Raw genomic sequence first — 18,841 nt, 5'->3', positions numbered from 1 at the left:
TCATGCAGTAGAAGAAGAAGTAGACGGAAGAAAAAGAAGACAGAATAGCCCAGAATAGCAAAGGGGGGCGAGGAGGGAGGGGGATTCCACCTGGCACAAGGCTTCTGGCAGAAACATCCCCCGGCTGCGCTGCATGACTGGGAACGAGGGAGGGGAAAGAGGAAAGGGGTGGAAGGACCCCCCCCCCCGCAGCCGCACTTTCTTCCAGCTCACCTCCACAGATTAATCCCCCAAGTCTTTTTCTAGTGTCCCTTTACAGCTTTACGGGAGGTAATAGGGTAACAGAGGCGGGTGAGGGGGTAGGGGTAGGGGAGCAGTACTGTAGTCCAGGAGGAGGAGGATGCTGATGATGCCCTATCTGAGTGTGTGAGTGAGTGTGTGCGCGTGTTGTTTGGATGCTTTTCGGAGCCTGGGATGTTGTGGTAACGGGGATGATGATTGAGACCCCAGAATTAAAGTAACCACGTTCAGGGCATCTCGGGCTTTGCTGGGCTGTCTCTTCTCCACTTGGCAGAAATCCCCCTTTTCGCGCCCACCCGCCCATTCGTCCTTCATTCTGCTTTCGGAAGTGTGGTGTGCTGTTGCCGGGCTTCGTTGTTTTTGTACAGTCAGATCGCGTCGACGTCGCTGCATTTTGTGGGTTGTGGGTTTTTCTTTTCTTTTCATTTATTTCCTAGTTCTCAGTTGGGATACATGAATTCTTTCAGTTTTTCGCAGGAGCTCATGAGCTACCATACTTCCATGACGCGGCGGTTGATGAATTTTTTGGGGCTTGTGGTTTCTAATTTGATTTGATGTCGTGAAGACGAATTGAGGGTTATGGCGACCTCGCAGCTCCGTTGTTGGCATGTGCCATGTTCTGCCGGCAGCTCGGTGTGTGGCTTAACTTCGTGCTTGGGGCGTTGGACTGTTGGGAAGGGTGATGAATTTGCGGTTTGGGTTTGAATCTTACATGATACTGTAATGTTAACCGGGCTTGTGTGCTATTTAGGACAGTTGAGTTCTGTTGTCTGATTAATAACGGTGGAGGTTTCGGATTATTCGCAGAAACCGTTGTTGCTGCGAGCTCAACAGTCTGCGTCTTGGCTCGGGAGTTCGACGAGTGGTTTGATACGTCTGGTGTGTGTCTGTGCTTAAAACGCAGGAACTTACAAAATGGGGGTGTTCTTTGGGTTTTTATTGCACTAGTCTGCTTTCAATTTGTTAGTCTATCTCCGTATGCGGATGATGTAGAAAAAGAACAGTATCGTTTTAGGAGCTACTGCTGCTGCTGCCACTGCAACATTATTGGATTTTCCTTTCTGTAAGGTGGCGCGGGTCTCTCCAATTACTGGCCGAATTCTAATAATTGGAGTGGGTTAGCAATTTAAGTTGCTACAGAGCATTGCTTCTCAAATGGGAATAATTTTGCCTATTGCCTCGGTTCGTGTTGCAGAATGCGTTGACATTAAGACTAAATTCATTCCCAATTGGGTCGAGAATATTCCTGGGCTCAGTTGCAAGGGTCAGTCTTGGAACGAAGGCGTCAGCTTCATTAACTACACGTGCAATAGTAACATCTACTTATACTGCTCAACGCTTTGTAGTGCCGGTGCTCAGTTGCACACCTCTCCTCATCGGCAGGTACGAACTCATGGCAAGAACCGCGTGTAAAGCGCCTCAGCCACTTGGTCTCGACTTAGTGCACTTGTACATGTAGATTGTGGTTCAATTTGATGCATGTGCATTGATATTCTTATGGTTATTTGCCACATCATAATGGGGTTTTGAGGCTTCAAAAGCAAGGACTAGATGAATGTTGTGCTACTTTTTCCCTGCTTTTCTTAGTAGAAACTTATATGCAATAATGAAATTTAACAAGAAAGTATGCTTTGATTGACTACATGACCTTCTTTAACTGCAATGTTGGGTTCGGATTGATAGGATATGTAGCGGTGTCCAAACATTGCCGCCCGTGCTACGACTATACGTGGCATCTGTCGGGTTGTGGGTGTTTGCTTTGTTGGGTCTGGTTCCTTTTGTTCGTCTATTCTGGACATTGATTACGAAGGTACAATCACAACTGCTCGACATTTGATTCGTGATGATGGAGGTTTTGGATTTTCAAACTATTAGGCCTTCAGCATTGAACCTGCATTTATGCAAAATGTTGCATCGAGGTTACATACGAAAAGCCAAATGCTGTGTATTAGGTTTGTGATATCTACAGCGACCTGGAATGCAGAAAGATGATAATTGGGAAACAAGTCAAACGCGGACAGTCTTGACGACATACATCCGGCCAATAGTATTGTGGACAGGAATCATCATGATGTGCAGGTTTGTGTTTCCTCTTCTCATAGTCATACCCTCTTTTGCCAATTCTCATTCTCTGCGTATTTTAAGGATGGTCCTAAAATGGTCCACGATTTGAGTGCAGCTATTTTCACCACAGGCAAGATTGTGACATGTAGCATTCTTCCTCCAAACATCGTACATAAACCTGGAAAGATCATGGTCCTTGAGACTAGTTCGAAGTCGTTAAGTGTAATACTTGGTAATGAATGTGAATGGCAAATAGTATAGATCGCAGATGAGAGAATGTGTGATGAGTTTTGAGGCCATCGTATTACTGCATAGTATATGGGGATCAATCTCTTAACATTTCTCTGCATGTGTGTTGTTTTACAGGGCACTAGATTCAGTTGAGCTGGCATCAGAGGCGAGCACTGTAATTAAGCTGCGATTCATCCACTTCATGCGATCGCTAGCGACAGTAACGGTATTCGCTTTATGTGCGGGCAGGCAAGTACTCTGAAATTCGTAGTTTTGTAGGTTATTTTTCTCTGATATGTGGTTCATATACTTCGTCGCATCTTCATATTTTGTTAGGACTAAATTTCCTACAGTTTGATACAGCATGTACAGAAGTATCTAATGAAGCGCACCAGTCTCAAAGACTCCCGCAGTGTATGTGCACATCAACAATTCTTACCTCCACTTCTGCGAGTGCTGTTTTTTCATCTTCATAGAATTTTCTACTCCTAGATTATTACATTCGACATTTAGCTACCTGTGTGCATTTTGGAATTATGGGGTCTGCTTTGTCTGACATGAACAGGTTACCTTACCAATGCAGATGAGTTTAACTTTCGTCGGCAATGCTGTTTCCACATCAGTGTGGGTGGCAGCCGTTTGTCTATTTTTGGAGCTTCTTGGGTTTTCCACCCACAAATGGCTTGCAGCTGGAGGCGTGGGAACAGTTCTGTTAACCCTTGCTGGTCGAGAGGTAATTCAGTTGATATACCACTCTTCTGCCACTCTAAACTCTCGTGAAATTTGTTATTTCATGATTTTAATTTTGAACTTTTAGGATTGATTAAAAAGTTTATTTGTTTATTTGATTATTAATAAATTGTGAAAAATGAGTATGGTGAGTAAGCATGTCTGTCACATCAGTCATTCTATGATTACAATGTGCAACAGATTTCACATTGTCCCTGATTCACAAATGGATTGCTGTTGTAATCCAGATTTTCACGAATTTTTTATCCAGCATGATGATTCATGTAACAAAGCCCTTTGTGGAGAGTGAGTGGATTCAGACGAAAATTGAAGGTCAAGAAGTCGTAGGGACCGTCGAGGTATTTCTTCACAGAAAACGTACCCAGTGATCCTTTTTTCCTGTACTATTTCTTCTTTCTTAACATGGTAGAATTAGAGTTCGATGTCTGTTCCGACGTATTAAAATGTCTAGAATGTGCTTGCTACAACGCCATAGTTGGTTGTGCTTCCTTGTGTCATCTGCTAGGTTGTTATGTTTTCTAATTCTTTCATTTGATTTGCTTGCATTGATGTTATCGAATATACCTCCAGTTTATGTACTTGTGATACATCGTCTGCTCACCAACTGTGTGCAATGCAGCGTGTTGGGTGGTGGTCACCAACTGTTATTCGAGGATCCGAACGTGAGGCAGTACTTGTTCCGAACCACAAATTCAGTGTTAGCGTTGTTAGAAATTTCACACAAAAAACACACTGGCGTATCAAGACACACATAGGGATCAATCATCGCGACGTGCAGAAGATCAGTGTAAGCCTAGCATATTAGCTTCTGCTCTTATCAAGTGTAGAAAAACTACCTTAACAGTATAATGCTTTAGCAGCGGTATAGTGAACTGAAGTGATGGAAAAAACATAGGAACAATGAGATGTTAATGCTTTTAGACACCTGTGTAACTGAAAATGCAAGAGATTATTATCGCCCTGTCAATTTGAAGCCATTCATAAACAACAGATTTTGAATACAAAGATTGATTACAGTGGACTCCACCTCTGTGCAGAACATTGTCGCAGACATGAGGAAAGTGTTGGCAAACCATCCCGAAATAGAGCAGAAGCGGCTGCATCGGCGAGTCTTTTTTGATCACATTAATTCCCAAAATTTGGCCCTGATGGTCAGCTTCCTTCATTTTATTTTGGGCTGTGAGATTCTGACAAAAAGGATGTTGCTGAAAAATGTATTTGTGCATCCTAGATCTATCAAGTCTTTTTAAGTTAATTTTGCAGTATTTTAACAGATACTGAAATTCGAAGTTTGGACTAAGTGTTGTTATTCTGGGCCTGCAGATTATAGTATCATGCTTTGTTAAGACTTCCCGATTTGAAGAGTATCTCCGTGTCAAGGTAAAGTTCACATGCTACTTGATGGCAGAGTCTGTATAGGTGTAGGTCTCAATTTCGCATCAAATTTGCTTGCTGAGCTGTTGCCGATCGAGCATTTATCTTGCACTATTTTAAAAAAAAATTGAATTTTCAGATGTTCCCCCTTTTTATGAAAACGAAACTATTTGTGTGAAAGTATAGTGATGTGGATTTATGGTGCCAATCCTGGGAATTTCGATCTTCTTTTGTCAGTACGAACACACTGCCAGTGCCACTGTCCACGAATCCGTGTCCAAATGCATTCATAGCAACTCTGATGCACATTGCCTTGAGAGAAAAGACCACGTTCTGTCAAATTAATGTGGTTGGTTTTGTGCAGGAAGTAATACTTCTAGACCTCTTGAAAGTGGTAGCTCATCACGGTGGACGCCTTGCTACACCTTTGCGATCAATGCAACGCACTGTAGATGATAGCGAATCACGCCCTGTAAGTTCTGATGGATCCCAAGCTCGACCAATTCTCTTGAATACCGTGTTAACTAAAAGTGGAGATGCTGACCAAAAAGTAACTTCCAACAACCCAATGTTTGATCAGAAATCATACGTGAGAAAACAATCATTCAAGGAATCAGCTCAAACCGTAGAGGCACAAGCGGTGGTATCAGTCGCTTCTGATACTAAAGACCAAAGTGATCCATTGTCAAAATGGAAAGCACGGAAGAGCATTTCTAGACATGTAAGTTTTAATAAAGGTGTCCCAGCGACCTCTACTTTGCAGAACCCTCCAGCCAAGTCACCCGACGATGAACCTGGGTAGCAGAGACCATTCATCAGATTCTTTTAGGAATATGGAGGTGGTAAATTGCCAGTCTCTTGTAACTGGTCAGGCCGAAGGGTCGGACACTGTCATTCCTTCGATGATATCATGAAATGATTCCGAAAGTAGCTCAAATTAGATTTATACCAGTGTATTTTGGAACCGGAAGTTAACTAGACATTGTACAGGGGTCTGAAATTGTATTAGCTATTGCTGAATATCCTTCGGTCTGTGCTCTGGTGAGCGTAAATACTGGCTGACATAGATTCATCAAGGGTTAGTAGATACCTTTTCTATGTGAGCTGAGCAACAAAATGATACAATTAATTTGTGTCATGTACAGAACATGTGGAGAGATCCTTGGTCATGCGAAACAGGAAGGGGTTCTACTTATGTAAAAATATTTGAAATTTCTTTTTGTTACTCTAAAGATTAACTCGTGTCCTCGGATCGCATCATCGTGCAGAGCTATGTGTGTACACTTAATTTTGATTGATTGGTGCTTGCAGTTTTGTTTTTCGCCAGTTCTTTGATTCACTGCAAAATGTGTAGCTTGTTTCTAACGAAATGCTACAGCTTTAGAAGAGAACTTCAGGCAAGCTAAGAGGACAACCGAAAAATTAGAGGGACTAGTTGTGCACACGCATTCTGTTTTTATGGAGTTGAGTGGAAACAGGTGCTGCATCTAGTAGATCGATGCTGTACGTAAATCAGAAGTTATAAATTGGGTATCCAGAACTCACCAATCAGTCGGGGTCTATCATGTTCAATAGCTCATAAGCTGGCCTATTGAAAACCCAAGGTTGAGAGTAACTACACGTAATTCATGCTCATCAGAAATATTCGGGGTGTACACCATCTCGATACTACTGATTGCTGTATTGAATCAATACCACCTAATAAGTAGAAGTTAAATTTCCCATTAGTTCCCGGCATCCACATTTATTAGAAGTCTGGCTGCTGGAACAAGAATCTACTTTCACTAACAGCCCAATCTACTGGCCTGTTCTCTGTGCATGTAGCTAGCGTTTGATATTGTGCAGGTTTGTCACTGTTAAGCGCAGCAGTCCGCATTGTACTTCAACTGAGTGCAGTGGAACAGTCTGGATCTTGTCATTGGCCCTCCGCCCGTCGTTGTCCTTGGTCTAGCTACACTTTGGTGAATCAACTGGAGGAGCTCCTTTCTAGAATGGTGACTCTGCAGTTCAGTCCTGTAGTAACAGCAAATGCTGCAGCTTGAGGAAAATGACACAGGCCTGCTGTCTGACTGTCAGGAATAGTTCGGAGTTCAAGGAGTCAAATGAATCTTTGACACATATCCCTGTGCCAAGCCGCCGAACTGCATTTTAGGAATGAGGACGTCCACTTCAGACCGTATATTCCAAATGACAGACTTGGCGAGAGACATTCCCCACGGTTTTGGTGAAACTCCCCTCGGTGCTGGAGTTAAGCGCACGCGCCTGTAATCTCTTCAATTGACATCCCCATCTTAAGTATGAGTGACGAACACGTTTTTGGTAAGAGTGTAATTACTGGTTGCGCCACTGACGGTCATCTCATATGTATTCAATGTGACCAGATCGGGGCTCCGTCACCAAGTACATAGCACCGGTGGGAAATGAACCATGAGGACCTCAACATGCAGAATTGTGTAGCTCCTTTGCTAGCGAGAGGATGGACTTGTTCGCACTCGTGATCATTTCCAAGTAGTACCATTCAAAAACTCTAATTGAGAGAAGCTGAGTGGGATGTTAGCTCCAAGTCATGTCAAGTGATTAAGGACAGACTATTACGAATCGTGAGCGACGAGAAGTCGATTGTACAAGTGGCAGAAAAATCTTCTCATCTGTCTGAATTCTTTCTTTATGTATTTAGAAATCGTGCATTACAAACCCATCTATCCTTGCTTCTCGTTACGATGCGCATTGTGAGATCTGCGATGGGTGGGAACTTTTGTAATCAGCATCAAATATATTGCGTAAATGCACATGTGCGGATGTTTGAAAACTTGCCAGCAACTAGCAGAAATCAACCCAATATCCAGATTTCAGGAATTCGCCAGAAGTTTAGAGCGTCAAAGCTGTCTCCAGATCTTGGATTAAATAAGTTTGAGGTTCTCAAATTGGCCTCAGAAATGGATGACACTCTTCAGGCTGCTGATCAATACCTATTTTCAGTGTCGCCTGCAACGAGTCTATTAAATATGAACTTCACGCTACTTCAAGAATGTCGACTACGCTTCAGATGTTCAAAGTTCTCTGGTGCCGACGTGATTCCTCCACCTCCTACGTTAAATAAAGTGTAATTTTTTAAACATTTATACGGTTTTCTTATTGAAAAATAAAAATAAAACCAACTACAGTATACAAGTGTGCTAATACGCTGAAAACTATGCACAGCTGCTCAGATCAACAACTCTAGAAAGTAGCAGCAGAGGCTGTTGACTATACAGAATGACTTTGAGTTCTACGACCACTGACTTCAACGGGAAGACCACTTTCCTTCCAGGCAACGTAGCCTCCTCCCATATCAGTAACACCATTGAAGTTCTGCAACCAAAGATCCAGTGTGAATAACAGTTGCATCCAACTCACCCAGCTGTTCACATACTCTCATATAACCACTTGGCAAGCTACAGCAAAGGTGTTCTCTGATTGCACTTCGAATCAAGAAGCAGGACTAACTTAAATGATCTAACACCCAATCTTTCACGAAGAACTGTTGAAGTATTTTTAACATGTATGTGCATCTAGAAAGGTTGGGTTTGAGCCACGCACTGCAGCTTGAAGTTCAGCTGCAGCCATCATCGATCGGCGGCCACTCTGACAACCCTGCAATTCCAATATCCATGCGTCTATCAAAATTTCTGACAAGATATGCTCACTTAGCAATTATGACATGTAACGACGATATTCTCTTTTCTGAGAAAATAAGTTGATGACAGCAAAATCTCACAGGAAATGCAGAAATGGCCAACACAATCAAGTTGTCATGCCAAGAATCTTTGTGGCTGACTAGACAAGAGTGATCAATTTTTCTATCTTGAAGCAATTCCCAACACCAGATCATTCTATTCAAAACGTGAAAATAATTGCCAACTCCACCGTGAGGACAAGGATCGTTGCTTGATTCCAATAAGTAATATGATTCAAACAATGGTACTCACCACAATTATCTCGGCGTCTTTGCCAAACTCTGCCTCCACCTCCTCCAAAAATCGGTGATTTTTTTTCATGCCTGTTACCCAAAATAACAAAAAGGACATTCATTAGCACACGTTGCCCAAATAGATCCTATATCTCAAGCTGGAAGGCAATTATAATTAGGAATTATTTGTTGCACAACCAATAACGCTGCTGCACAATTTTTTTTTGTCATTCTAGGTTTTGGAACATTAAAGGAAAGCTAAACGTCGTCAATCGTAATTGACATCTTGTCTCTTCCACCGCAGTCCCTTCAAAGAAACATTCACGGTGATCCCCATCAAAACATGACACTGAACTAGTTTCCATAAAAGTCATATTTTTGGATAATATTCCGTTAGGTCTGGAGAAGGATTACTTACCAGGCCCACATTTTACAAGATATGGAATATTAATAGCACCCTCAACATGTCCAGCGAGGTATTCTTCTTGAGTCCTGAACACGCCAAATACTGTAAGAATTAACTTCATTACATCACCAACAAATCCGGAATGACTGACTGATATCAGAAGAAAAATAAAATAAAATAATACCATGCTTCCTAACAGAAATATTTACAAAAAAGGAAAAGAAAAAAGAATATTGATTTCAATTTTTTAAATCTACTCAAACCGAAGAAGCTAACCTGACATCCAAGCAGCGGTGACCTGCATTCATCATCTCATGGGCAACTTGCACAGGAACACTTCGTAGTGAGTGCTCAGCTTGCATTCTAGACGCCTTTATCCTACATCACATGACAAAGCATCATACAACTCCTTCAGCCATTTTCAAATCTTATGACGTCGTCAACTATCAGTTGGGACCTTAAAAATCCAGTTTCAGGCTGGCATACGATACCTCATCAAACTGATAGTCGACAAATTGAATGACTTCAGTTAGATTAAAGCAAAGCTCTCTCTCTTCTTAGAACTGGGAAACAAAATTGCACTAAAGCCCACCAGAACTTCCATTCTGATACATGTGCATCAAATTCAATGAGGGTTTCAAACAAGTCAAAAAAATAGTAACACACATCTGAGGTAGAAGCGCAATCACGGGTCATGCTGGTGGGCTCTAACATGTGGACACCCTCAGAGCATCATGATCATGAATATTAAAGTAACAGCGACGGTGAACGAGAAGATTGCCTGTGGATAAGCATTGACATCGGACACATGGAATTCCGATAAAGAACCGTGACCAACAGAATGATAAAACATGCAGCAAATGCACGTTTAAATCCTGATGGCCAGCCCCCAGTTTTCATCACCCTGTTAAAAACCCAAAGAGAAATCACGCCCTCGTAGTTGGAAACCCGCTCCGGATCCAAAATATTCGTCTCATACAGTGTTGAACGTTAGCTATAGCCATGATTGTACGTCTCCGAACGCAAAGGAATACACTCTCCCACAAATTATTGAAGTTCTTCTACTTAAAAACAGGTACTGGAGCGTAAATTAAACATGGTGCCCTTTGAAACCAGTTCTGCAATTCTGGGTCCTTTCAATCAAACATAAAATCTAGCCCCTGGATCATGGAAATCTACACAGAAGCCTTGAGGTGGTTTCATCGAAGTGCTTCATCGACAACGCTAACATCGGCCTTGCAGATCATTGGAAAACGTGTGCAGCGTATAACGCTGCATGGAAAGCATCGGGGCAGATGTCATCCTTGAGACTCACCTTGAAATTCTATCGAAGTAATAGCATGTCGGCTGCGCCAACTGTTTCGACGCAGGCTCGTGGGAATGTCTTCGAAACAGCGTGGCACGCTGTGCAACTTTGGGGGATACACAATATCCAGACGAAGAAGCTAACGACTCGTTTTGGAGCGAAGCCGCCGGAGCTGCTGGAGCCCGAAGGCTGGCGATCAAGAGCGACATATTTCTCAATTGAAATGGTCTCTTTCAAAGAAAATCCAAGCGGGAAAAATCTACGAAACAAAGTAGCATCACGACAGCTTCAGATTCCAAGCTACGGAGAACTCCATTTAGCAGCGCATCGACACCTCAGCTCAAAATCTAGAAACCTCCAAGACACTACTACTCCCTCCACATGCACAATTCATAACGGACCTCCCACTTACTCAATCAGCCACTTGCAACACAATCACGATCTCATAAATTCTCGATCCTGCTGCATCCCAGATTACCAAAGACTAATCTTCCGTCAGGTTCAATCTCCAAGCTTCAAAAAAACTGCCTAAAAATTGAGCTCCTGCTGAAGGACTTGCAAGCGGTATAAACTCATATAAACACTCCACAAGCTCTCAAAACGCCGTTTCACAAGCTACTACTGGTCAATAAGGAAAGCTGGCGAAATTCTGCAGTTGCTTAGTAGAAAAACACAAGACAAAGACAAGAGGCCGAGATGACGACCAAATGGTGCGTCGTATATGAGGGAGTCGCAGTGACAGTCACCTAGAAAGCGAGAGTTTCGACACCGCGCGGCGCCGAGTGGTCCCAACACATGGTACCAGTCTACCACGTCAGCCAAAGGAAAGGAAGGAAGGCTGAGTGTGCACCGATTATCTGGAATTGTGTGCAACGTAGGATGGTGAGGATGCACAGTCAGCCTTGGGGCAAATCTATGGCTGCTGCTGTCGATGTAATCTCCTCCTTCTTCATGCGGGGCTGTGCTGTGGTCCATTCATGGTCCAGGCAGGTGTCTTCTTTGTTAGCCAAAGCTCCTCATGTCAAGGTGGGTGGGGTCCTCCACTCTGTATGTGGCTTTGAAGGGCTTCTTCACAGACCCACCTCCCTTGACTTTGCTGTGTTACAGTGAGTGAGTGAGATATGTGGTAGATCTCGCCAATTCCTTCACTCGTCAGTAAAGGCACAGTCACCCCCAGTCAGTCCTGGCTCTCATTTATTGCTGGTCCTTTGAGGGGTTCATTACCTGCTTTCTAGTTTGAAATAGATAGATAGGGGAATGTTAAATAGACCCAGACTTTTATCAAATTGATCCGCCCATCCTAATCATTATGATGACATCTAGATTCATTTCTCCACTATTGGATCCAAAATCAATGAAAATCAACCACATTCATCATGATTACCATGTCTTTATCATAAATAGATCAACTTAGTAATAATTTAGACCTATTTAACATTTCAATATATATATATATATATATATATAAAGATGATTTCTAGAAATATAACCTTTAAAACCCAACTTTCTTAAGCAAAGAAAAGACATTGAAAGAATTTATTTTAGCAATTCAGCTTACAATTTGGTACTGTTTCAGTCCTTAAGTTTAGAACATAGAGTGTAATTTTTTAATATTTGGGATCAATGCTCACGATATGTTTCAACAAATCATTCATTCATTCAAGTGGGAGGTACATCAGAAACTATCCATTGGTCTGATGCCAGACGTGTAAGTCTTCGAATAGTCAGCAAGGATAGCATGGAATCAAAATTTATTGTTGGATGGGTGGAAGACACTCACATAGATGCCCACTATCACCAGTCCAATCCCCACCCCTGTTAATGACTCAGCAAACTCAATCAAAAGTCCAAGCTGATGACATGGACACATTTGGGCGGTAGGAACATGAAATCTTCACAGAAGCAGAGTCAGTGGGGGTGGCACATATTTACACATATTTTCAAATTTTAAATTAATTAGTTTAGAAACTAATTCCTCTTTCAAAACATAGTACTAAGTAGTAATTGAGACTTTTGGTTTTAGAAATACAAACTGTTACATAATGTACTTTTAAGTATGTAGAAGTAAGATACCTTAGTGAGGTGGCAGATATTTCTGTAACATTTGTGAGGTCGTTTGTTACCACTATCGACATGTAAGAGAATCTTTGAGCAGTTGATACGTACATTTTGAAAACTCTTTCAATTTTTTATTTTATTTTATGAGCTTTCAGGTAATGCTCAACATAATCCTTGAAGTTACAAGTTAATTGCGAGATCACTTGCCAAAAATAATGCTTCAAACATAACAATAATAGTCATAATAAACCTTCAAGATCTTGGCGAGTTTGGTGAATCCTTATGAGCCACAATTATCGTTTGGCAACGAAGGACATAAAAGATCCTTAAATCATGCATGAGGATAACCACAATATTGATGATGTGGCTTTGGCGCCATGAGGTGGACCAAGGAAGAGGACAAAAACTTTTCCACCCACATTGTCGACCAATGGATTGCAACTTCAGTACCATGAGCTCAGCACTTTAAAAAAGTATTTATAAAGGCTGGCGTGAGCAGAATCCTGATGTCGATTGTAAGATCTACTTCGGCCGTCGTATGGGAGGAGTGATTCCTGGGGTCCATTGAATTTTGCTTGCATCGATTGACCAGTTTGGCTGTGAGCTCAGAGTCTGTGTTCACAGTATTCACACGAAGAGGTCAGTGAAAGTTGCGTGAGAAATGCAATCCATGATCATTCTTTTAACTTTAGCATAAAGAATACACAATTTCATGCATATCATAATGCGAGTTTTATACACCGTTGGCATGACAATCGATATCTATGACGTAACAATTCACTGAAGACTTTTCACTAGCCACACAAATAATGGTACTTATACTTCAATATGCCATCAGCTCGTGCAAAACTGCCAGTGGTTCAGAGGACACGAACTATTTGCAAATAGCATGACCTTCAAATCCAGGAAGTTCGAAGACATAACAGACAATAAAATACCTTAAGGTGTTCATCGATATGCTTAGCAGTGACAGAAATAATATATTGTCCTTTCCAGTACCTAACAGCAATATCACATGTCAGCGATCCAACTCTAATAAACATCGAATATGAAGCACACCAAAATCTGACCTCAAAGCAGACGAGGGAGGACTTCAGTGAATTCGAGAAGTACAATCAAAACCATTTGGAAGCTGAATATTGGCATACTGGCAAGCGATGCAGGTGGTTTGACTAAATGACTTTCAAGTGATAATTCACCAAAATCATAATGCAGTTTTCCAAATTTGTCTAAATTAAAAACTCACTTGATCAAGTTCAAAGTCTGCAAGGTGGTGACGACGTCTTCATATCGTATGGAAGTCATAGCAGTGAGGTCCTGCGGCTCCAAACTACAAGCTCAAAAGCTAGAAATAATCAAAAAAGAATTACATCTTGAAAGCCATCCAACTCCTTGCACTTCAGCAATCAATTGGATGTTAAGTCGGACATCTTCAGCTTCAAGATTTAACTTTACCTTAATGGAGACATTGTGGTGATCACGGAGAATTTCTAATAGTACACGAGTCCAATAACTCCTAAAACTCACCTGAGAAGATTCAAAACATAAGATAAGTACCAACCCTATCTACTCAATACGCACCTTGGGCAACAAGTCAGATCATGAACTTTGGAGGGCTACGATCATATGTAAATATGCGGCATCTATTCTCTCTGCCAAACAATTTACTATATGGCTTGACAGGCTTTTACAATTTGAAGAGAACACAAGGCTACGTTATTTCCAAGACATCATCATGAATCAAAAAGCGTGAAAGGCGCATTTAAAACATTTGACCATTAGAGGTTACTGAAGCTTCACGCACGCAAGAATTTTACTACAATTAAGTAGGATTACTGTTCAAATGCACTGAACCTGGCCAAGATCTGACAGTGGACGCTCTGGAGTTCCAACTTTGCCTTCTTTTTTAGATAATTCGTAAGCTGCAGCAATACATCTTTCAAGTGTTTAGAAGTTAAAAAAGCGACAGATCCTAAAATGCTTGGAGTGTTTAGAAAGCTGGACTCCAATTATGAAGCATCAATAAACATAAAGGTAACATCAGTTGCACAAGGTCAACACAGAACCTTACCGAAAGAAATTAGAAAACGCCCGTACCCTTTACGTTGAAAAGGAGGTAAAGTCAATATGCATGCTAAATTATAATCTTCTGCAGAGTATTTTTCCTGTTGAACAAGTTTTAGATCATTAGAAACCATCGAAGTATCCGGTGACTTCTGGGAAAACTTCTAGTTCACCTTCAAACATTAAAAGGACGGCATGGTGCACATATCGTCAAAACTTTCAGGCAAAATGGGGGTACCAAGGATCCATGTTCATTCTGAGATGGAAAAGGTTAAATATCCCTCACATAATCAGACAACTTTCCAAGAGAAGCGTCAAGTGAAATCATCCACTATACCTTGGAAAAATAACCAACCAGATGACTTCCAAATGCATCGTTCTCCGTCAATATATAGAATAGGAATGAATCCACATCGTAATATAGTGTTTTATGGTCTAGAAATAGCTTGGCCAGCAGACACAAATTCTGCACTCATAAAAAGTAAAATTCAACACATTATGCAGAATTGACAGTAAAATATAACCACATGACAAGTGAACATCGTTCACATTTGGAAATCAACGTACCACTTAACTATGAGAGTTTCAACACGGTACAAGAACTTAGACTGCGGACGATCACTACAACTCGGCCCCGTAGGATCGTGACCACTAAAAATTGCCACGCCTGGACAGAATAAATCATGTTTACCACCTGGCCTCCGTTGCATTTTATATGTCTTCTTCTGTCGAAGGCACACTGATCTAAAATCGAAGACGAGCTTGGGAAGGTAGTTACAAAGAGAACATTCAACACGTGGAGACAAAACATGATTACCTGACAATACATCTTGCTCTTTCTTCCATCGACTTCAAACATAGAGAGCTGCTGAGCCTTTCCATGCGGAGACATATCAGTCCCAGTAGTTGTAGGTATATCCTCCACAACAGTCCCCTCAGCATTTGCGAGTTTCTCCTGGAAGGGTGCAGTCATTTTATAAATATCATCTCCTGGAGGTTGTTTCAGCTCGCATTTTATCTGCACAGAGTACACAAAATTTGGACGTCAATGCCAAATTCACGCCTAGCTTTGTGAGCAGTATTTTCATCATGATAACTCTAAATATTCTAGCACTTTTCAAGTTCCACAAAGTTTAGGCGGATGACAGGATGAAATAGGTTCTATTAAAGAATAAATATAACAAAAATATGGTGAATACATGACACCAACCCAAAAAGAGGCTACTGTACCTTGTGCCTTTCAACACTCTTTTTCTTCTTCATGTATTTCAGACAGAACTCACAGATGTAAAGCTTGTGTTCGTGAGCGTATTCTTCAGGATAGGGCGAATAATACCTGCAAACGCATACCATTAGTACAAATCGCGCAACCTGAGCAAATAACGAAGCCCTCCTAAGTCACAATGTTCAATGGTTAAGATAAATACACCTCCCATCAATACAAAACACTTCTTGTGCAAAATCGGCACAAGCCCATGATCATAAAGCTTTCTTGGTTGCCAACACAATTCTAAATTCACATGCAATGCTCTAATACATTTGTAGTTCTACGCCTTATTATTATTATCATTGTTATCATATGTGAGCCATAACAGATTTCAAAGTAACGTATCCAGTTAAAGCAAAACCAGGGCTACTAAGGCAAACTTGCAAATACATACCAGGTATCAATCTCATACTTGCCCAACTCCACTACCTGTCAAATCATGAACTTAGGATCCAAAAACCACACACCTCCAGATCCTAAGGAAAATTCGAGGAAAAGCAATCAGCAAAAGCTTCTAATAAAGACTTTCCAATGAAACATGTAACTTACACAAAACCTGAAAAATACATTACAGTGTGTGAAGTCATAGATTTACAGGAAAGTATAAAACCGCACAGTTTGATCAACATTTCAACGCTTGCAAAGCTACAAAACGAAAACAATGAGCTAGATGGAAAACCAAAAAATGCCACAAAAAAAAAAAAAAAAAAAAAAAAAAAAAATTCAAAGAATAGTCTGGATATTCGTTCAACTTCAAATTCGTCTTTCCCATGCTTGTCGAGGAACTAGCTGTGAGCTCATATAAAACCAACTCTTTTACTATAAATAGTTTACCTGGATATTTTTTACTTTTGTCTTCTCCTCATGTTCTTTCTCTAAAGATTGATCAAGTGGTGCCAACTCGTCCATAGGCTGAAAGACAATTTACTTGCATAAACTCAGTCAAGGAGGTTGCAAATGAGCCTTTCCTAAACTTGAAACACTTACGAGAACATCCTAATGATAAAAAATACCGTCCGACGTCTATAACTTAGACACTGAATCCATGTTCAATCATTGAGACTAAAGTCCCGGAAATGCTTGGTCTCTTCTGCAAAATGTCATATACCTTGGGAACATTATGAATTTCATCATAACGCCTTTTCAAGTTACGAGTCAGCTTGCGATCTGCAGTCCCTGGAGTGTCTCTTTGTGTATCTACGGCTCCAGGGCCAACTAGACCAGGCAATGCTGGCATGACCAAGGGTGACAGTTTCTCGGCCATTGCCGATTTCAAAGGAGGTACAATGTCCGGTCTCCATTTCTCAACACGAGTGCTAGGTAACCATTCATCTAACCTCTTGTTATCTGCAGCAGCAAAAATAGAAATTACACTGTTACAAATACGAAACGATGATATGTAAACCTTGTTCTACGAGAAAGCCTAAAAACAAGACATTATGTGTGACGATGAACATTGTGTGTACGTTGTTTACGAAACAACACGTAGAGAATATAAGTGATTAAGTACTCACACTCAAGATAGTGAACATAATATTCAAACCCTGCTTTTGCCTCTCGTCGATCCACGACTTCAGCCGAATCTGCGGCCACGAAACGAAAAAGTTAACATGGTTTCCTTGAAGTGCAAACCTCTACTAAATGCCTTAAAAATAACTTGGACATGTCTCAATACATAAAGACTGAAGCTCTCAAACACGAACTTGATTAGTAAGAGGCAAAATAAGTGGTGGCGAAAGCAAAAAGTACATACGATACAGATTGTCCCAGGTTGACAAACATGCCACCCGTGCGCCAATAGCGAAACTAGTCTTCTCAGAATCTACCTCAGCAGCTGTTTCTTCCCCTTTCTCAGATTGACCTGATTTCTCCTGAAATTATGAAACAACCGGATTAACTGTTGATTAGGTCACAATCTTAGCAAAGACATAACTGGCGCTGACTAATCCCAGCTTAGGAGTGAAGGTCGTTAGTTAAAACAAAAGTAAATCGACAAGTCTGAACAAAATCATGATATTTGATTGACCACAATGGCTATATTCAACGACACCCGACCCTGCAGCTTAAGATACTCAGGGCACTCAAATGTACAACTCCAGTATCTCAAACTCAAATCAAATATATTTATTTTATTTTAAACGTGATGTTCACATAAGTTTCTGCTAGTCGTGATTAATGACCAGCGAGAGCCATCAAGAGAGCGAGGAAGAGGGACAGCCACGAGCCAAGGAATCAAGACAAGCACACCAAACAATTTAAATACAAAAGACGTCATCAACAACTCATGTTTACTCTCTCTCTCTCATACTTGATCATGTCTTTAGCAAACACTTCAACACACGGTGAGCAGGACCTTTACAACCACTTCACCAATGGAAAAGTACGCGGCATTGCACGATCAAGTTAATAACCAATGTAGGTATACTACAAAAGAATAGACTCCTAATCATGCAGTACATCGTATGAGACAACTCATATCACAAATCAACAATCTAGACCTCATATTTGCTTCTCAAAAGAGTCGTTAAACCGAATTTACTACAACACAGTTGCAAGATCGAAGCAATTGACATTTCCAAGATTAAATAAAATAAGCAATTAACAGGAGATCTTCAACCTAGCAAAATGTGAGAAAAAACTATGTAAAAACTTTCACATTCCAATTAATCTCCAACCACTCAAAAAGCACATATAACACAACATTTCCTCAGATTGAAACATTTGTGAAAGCGAGTACCTGAGACTCAACGAGCTCGACATACGATGGACCAGCTACAACGACAATACCACCTGCCTGCTCAATCCCGTTCGATTTGGCACCGCCATCGCCTTCGTCGGGTTTGCCGCCCTCCGCCATGGCGTAGTAAATTCCTTCAATTCCACAAACTTCAGTCCTCTGCTCAAATCAATTTCATGACAACGTGCAAAGAATCAAAGCTCAGACTTCCAACAAAATCTCTGCGAAACCCTAGGACCTATAGCCGTAGATGACGATCAGCTTGAATGTAGATAGTGAAAATTCTGTTCTGCTGAACCGCGATTATAGGAGGCACGGGTATGTAGATCTAGCAAATTGGGTAGATTCTGTAGACCTGGTGAAGTTTATTTAGCTCTAGAGTTATTGGATGACCG

At 41.1% G+C, this 18,841-nt stretch overlaps 3 protein-coding genes across 9 annotated transcripts; 1 reads left to right on the top strand and 2 right to left on the bottom strand.

Annotated features, from left to right (window-relative positions):
* The first annotated feature begins 368 nt into the window (after positions 1-368).
* On the top strand, positions 369-5,891 carry LOC112274789 (mechanosensitive ion channel protein 2, chloroplastic). 5 transcript variants are annotated; one of them, XM_024504572.3, is made up of 14 exons: positions 369-873; positions 1,048-1,119; positions 1,436-1,623; positions 1,924-2,050; positions 2,225-2,319; positions 2,671-2,784; positions 2,889-2,949; positions 3,119-3,268; positions 3,513-3,623; positions 3,905-4,072; positions 4,323-4,436; positions 4,609-4,665; positions 5,024-5,131; positions 5,240-5,891. In XM_024504572.3, the coding sequence occupies exons 1-14, from the start codon at positions 820-822 to the stop codon at positions 5,459-5,461; spliced, it is 1,641 nt and encodes a 546-aa protein (XP_024360340.1). In that variant the 5' UTR covers positions 369-819; the 3' UTR covers positions 5,462-5,891. The 5 variants fall into 5 exon arrangements, with proteins under 5 accessions (XP_024360340.1, XP_024360326.1, XP_090104554.1 ...); XM_024504558.3 differs by having other exon boundaries at positions 5,024-5,891; XM_090248428.1 differs by lacking the exon at positions 1,048-1,119 and having other exon boundaries at positions 615-873.
* Positions 5,892-7,526: 1,635 nt separating this feature from the next.
* On the bottom strand, positions 7,527-11,001 carry LOC112274815 (thiosulfate sulfurtransferase 16, chloroplastic). Of its 2 annotated transcripts, XM_090248430.1 has the most exons (8): positions 10,733-11,001; positions 10,330-10,579; positions 9,796-9,918; positions 9,291-9,392; positions 9,027-9,100; positions 8,628-8,698; positions 8,239-8,292; positions 7,527-8,010 (listed from the first exon to the last, which is right to left on the bottom strand). In XM_090248430.1, the coding sequence occupies exons 2-8, from the start codon at positions 10,527-10,529 to the stop codon at positions 7,906-7,908; spliced, it is 729 nt and encodes a 242-aa protein (XP_090104556.1). In that variant the 5' UTR covers positions 10,530-10,579; positions 10,733-11,001; the 3' UTR covers positions 7,527-7,905. The 2 variants fall into 2 exon arrangements, with proteins under 2 accessions (XP_090104556.1, XP_024360386.1); XM_024504618.3 differs by lacking the exon at positions 9,796-9,918.
* A 1,486-nt stretch (positions 11,002-12,487) lies between these two features.
* On the bottom strand, positions 12,488-18,771 carry LOC112294074 (histone acetyltransferase of the MYST family 1). 2 transcript variants are annotated; one of them, XR_002973219.3, is made up of 15 exons: positions 18,447-18,688; positions 17,463-17,580; positions 17,224-17,292; positions 16,818-17,056; positions 16,544-16,621; positions 16,104-16,138; positions 15,673-15,778; positions 15,260-15,460; positions 14,780-14,908; positions 14,450-14,543; positions 14,233-14,300; positions 13,834-13,905; positions 13,625-13,708; positions 13,317-13,377; positions 12,488-12,990 (listed from the first exon to the last, which is right to left on the bottom strand). XR_002973219.3 is itself a non-coding variant. In XM_024544214.3 (15 exons), the coding sequence occupies exons 1-15, from the start codon at positions 18,564-18,566 to the stop codon at positions 12,901-12,903; spliced, it is 1,551 nt and encodes a 516-aa protein (XP_024399982.1). In that variant the 5' UTR covers positions 18,567-18,771; the 3' UTR covers positions 12,488-12,900. The 2 variants fall into 2 exon arrangements, 1 of the variants encoding a protein (XP_024399982.1); XM_024544214.3 differs by having other exon boundaries at positions 13,625-13,695; positions 18,447-18,771.
* Between the last annotated feature and the right edge of the window lie 70 nt (positions 18,772-18,841).

This window comes from Physcomitrium patens, chromosome 2 (assembly GCF_059467195.1).
Source record: "Physcomitrium patens ecotype Gransden chromosome 2, ASM5946719v1, whole genome shotgun sequence".
In the NCBI taxonomy this organism is placed as follows: domain Eukaryota; kingdom Viridiplantae; phylum Streptophyta; class Bryopsida; order Funariales; family Funariaceae; genus Physcomitrium; species Physcomitrium patens.
Note: the sequence above shows the minus strand (reverse complement) of the source record. Positions and strands in the feature narration are given on the sequence as shown.